Source organism: Eptesicus fuscus, chromosome 13 (assembly GCF_027574615.1).
Source record: "Eptesicus fuscus isolate TK198812 chromosome 13, DD_ASM_mEF_20220401, whole genome shotgun sequence".
Classification (NCBI taxonomy): domain Eukaryota; kingdom Metazoa; phylum Chordata; class Mammalia; order Chiroptera; family Vespertilionidae; genus Eptesicus; species Eptesicus fuscus.
This window is the reverse complement of record NC_072485.1, coordinates 65,398,922-65,401,584: the sequence shown is the minus strand read 5'-3', so window position 1 is coordinate 65,401,584 and position 2,663 is coordinate 65,398,922. Positions and strand designations below refer to the sequence as shown.

The 2,663-nt window shown below is 49.0% G+C and overlaps 1 protein-coding gene across 1 annotated transcript; it reads left to right on the top strand.

Moving 5' to 3' along the window:
- The first annotated feature begins 448 nt into the window (after window positions 1-448).
- SELENOH (selenoprotein H) lies at window positions 449-2,467 on the top strand. The gene is made up of 4 exons (XM_028136228.2): window positions 449-729; window positions 815-960; window positions 1,067-1,197; window positions 2,290-2,467. Exons 1-3 carry the CDS (start codon window positions 608-610, stop codon window positions 1,165-1,167), a joined length of 369 nt encoding a protein of 122 aa, XP_027992029.2. The 5' UTR covers window positions 449-607; the 3' UTR covers window positions 1,168-1,197; window positions 2,290-2,467.
- Window positions 2,468-2,663: the final 196 nt, after the last annotated feature.

Genomic DNA, 2,663 nt, shown 5'->3' with positions numbered 1-2,663 from the left:
GTTTGCGCCTCTGTGTATTAAAAAGCCAGGCAACTGCAAAGGAATTGCTTGATTTCTTCATAAATTCAAAGGCCATTCTCATTAATTTCACCAAATGCCAGTCTTTGGTACCCAGGATTGGGGAGAGTTGGGGACGAACAGTTTCTTTAAATCCAGAGTTTGGGTTGCACCCCCTTAGATTGTAGACTTGCTCGGGATAGGTTCCAGGGAAGAAGTTTTAATTGGGGGGAGGGGGGGAGGTGGTGGTGTCCGAGTCCATTATGACTATTTAGCCGCTCGCGCAGTTGCGGTTAAAGAAAAACCTGAAACCAGGATTGATTTAAGAGCTACCTAGTCCCTGTCCCTGTCCCTGTACCTGCTGAGCCTCATGAATTCAACTAAGCAAATTTATATTAGGCGCAGGTGGTTAGGTCTGGTGCTCCCCCTACCCAGCGTGCAGAGTGGCTGTGCCCGGAGGTCCCGCCCCGGACCACGTGTGCCACGCTTTCCGCTGCTTGGGAGACGTTTTGTTCTGGGAGCGGAGTTTAGGGCCAGCGGTTTGGAGCTCGCCGAGGGGCTGCCCACTGCTCCGTGGCCGCGTCTCCACCCTGTTCCCGGGCCGGGTTCCATGGCTTCCCGCGGGCGGAAGCGGAAGGCCGAGGCGGCGGTGGTCTCGGCAGCTGAGAAGCAGGAGAAGCTGGCTGGCGGCCAGAAGGAAGTGGAGGAGGCGACGGTCGTTATCGAGCATTGGTGAGGGGCCCGGAGAGTCACGGAGAAGGGGGGTGAGGGCGTCGCACACCCGGAGCCCTGATCTCTGACCCTCCTCATCTCCTAGCACGAGTTGACGCGTGTACGGGCGCAACGCCGCGGCCCTGAGCCAGGCGCTGCGCCTAGAGGCCTCGGAGCTCCCGGTGAAGGTGAACCCTGCCAAGCCCCGGAGGGGCAGCTTCGAGGTGACGCTGCTGCGCCCGGACGGCAGCAGTGAGTGGGGACCCGGGGCTGGGAGGAGAGGGCATGGTTCGGTGGAGAGGAAGGGCTGGTCTCACAGCGGGGGAGAGAGGAACGTCTCCATCCGGTCCTTCCCCAGGTGTGGAGCTCTGGACTGGGATTAAGAAGGGGCCCCCACGCAAACTCAAGTTCCCTGAGCCGCAAGAAGTCGTGGAGAAGCTGAAGAAGTACCTTTCGTAGGACGGCTTGGGCTGAAATCCTCATGCTGAGGTTTGGAATGGGGGCCGGCGACGGCCTAGGGAGGGATGGGTTGATCTTGGTGTGGATATTTTCGAAGCAACTCTGTTACCCCCCATTTCATAGAGGAGCTACATTTTTTTCCCTCTTTAACTGTTCTCAGTATTTCCTCTATTGGGAATACCTCTTTCCCTTTGTATTGGTAGGAAAAACTGAAATCAGCATTTTTGTTTTGTTTTTACTGTGTTCTATCTAGTGTGCCCTTTATTAATTCCAGGTTTTATTTCATAATCTAAGTTCTAAGACTTGGCTCCAAGACAAATGTAAATGATTTATAGAAATGCAATTTATGTCCTTTGAAGGTGCAGTTAAGTATTGTCCTGAGGGTATGGGTCGGTTTTGTAAAATATTTCATTTTCCACACCCCTGGTGGTGAGTGTTTTGAAACTTTGAAGTGGACTGTAAATCCTACCAGTACCCTCATTTATGAGTTAAACAAAATCACTGGCACGTGTTTATTTGTATGGGTTGTGATTCCCCCTTTTATTGGCAAAATCTTTGTGTAACTTCATGTATACTTACCCCAACCCTCTTGTGTTATTTGTTCCTAGTAGGGTCTTTCTATCAATAGTCGCATATGGTAACACTTCATTACTGTACTTAGTCACTTAAATTTGTCCTTGTTTTCATATCTAGTGGTTCATACAGTGCTTTCACATGTCATAGGTATGTGCCTCATAACCTTGAGATGTTGAGATGTGGGAGGAGGATGCAATCCTTGAGCTCTCCTGAGTCTTTGGGTTCAAGGATGGAGGAACAAGCCTTCCTCAGGCTATATGATTGCCTAGATCAGTGGTCGGCAAAATGCGGCTCGCGAGCTGCGGTTTGCTGCTCTGTTGACTGAGTTTGCCGACCACTTCGTAAGGCATTACTCTGACCCAGAAGTTTTAACTTGAGGTTAAAGACATTAGTACATTATTAAAATGTTTTTTAAGTATTTTTCCCTAAGGCAGTGGTCGGTAAACTCTTTAGTCAACAGAGCGGCAAACCACGGCTCATGAGCTGCAGTTTGCCGACCACTGGACGCTAGATCTCTTTACTAACATTTTTTTCTCATTTTCACAGCTTTCTGTTTCTGGTGATGAAGGAGCATTTATGACGGGACATGGCCAAACTTCAGTTATGTGCCTGAAGCTATAGTTTCTTCCCCTGAAGAACTGATGGTTCAGTTATGAGGCAACACTAGTAAGGCATTGAAAAGTTCTTGGATTTGGTTTAATAAAAGTTGAAATAAAGTACTTGACTACTAAAGTAAAACTTAATTGTATGGTAAGGGATAAAAGCCAGCCTTATGGGATTGGTCCCCTTTGTATGTTTCATAAATAAGTCCCACATATAAGGTGCTGGACAATGTCCTCTCACTCCCATACACTTTGTGTTCCACTCCAGCACCGCTTCACGCCTTTTGGAACATTTTCTGTGACAGAACTACTACAGAG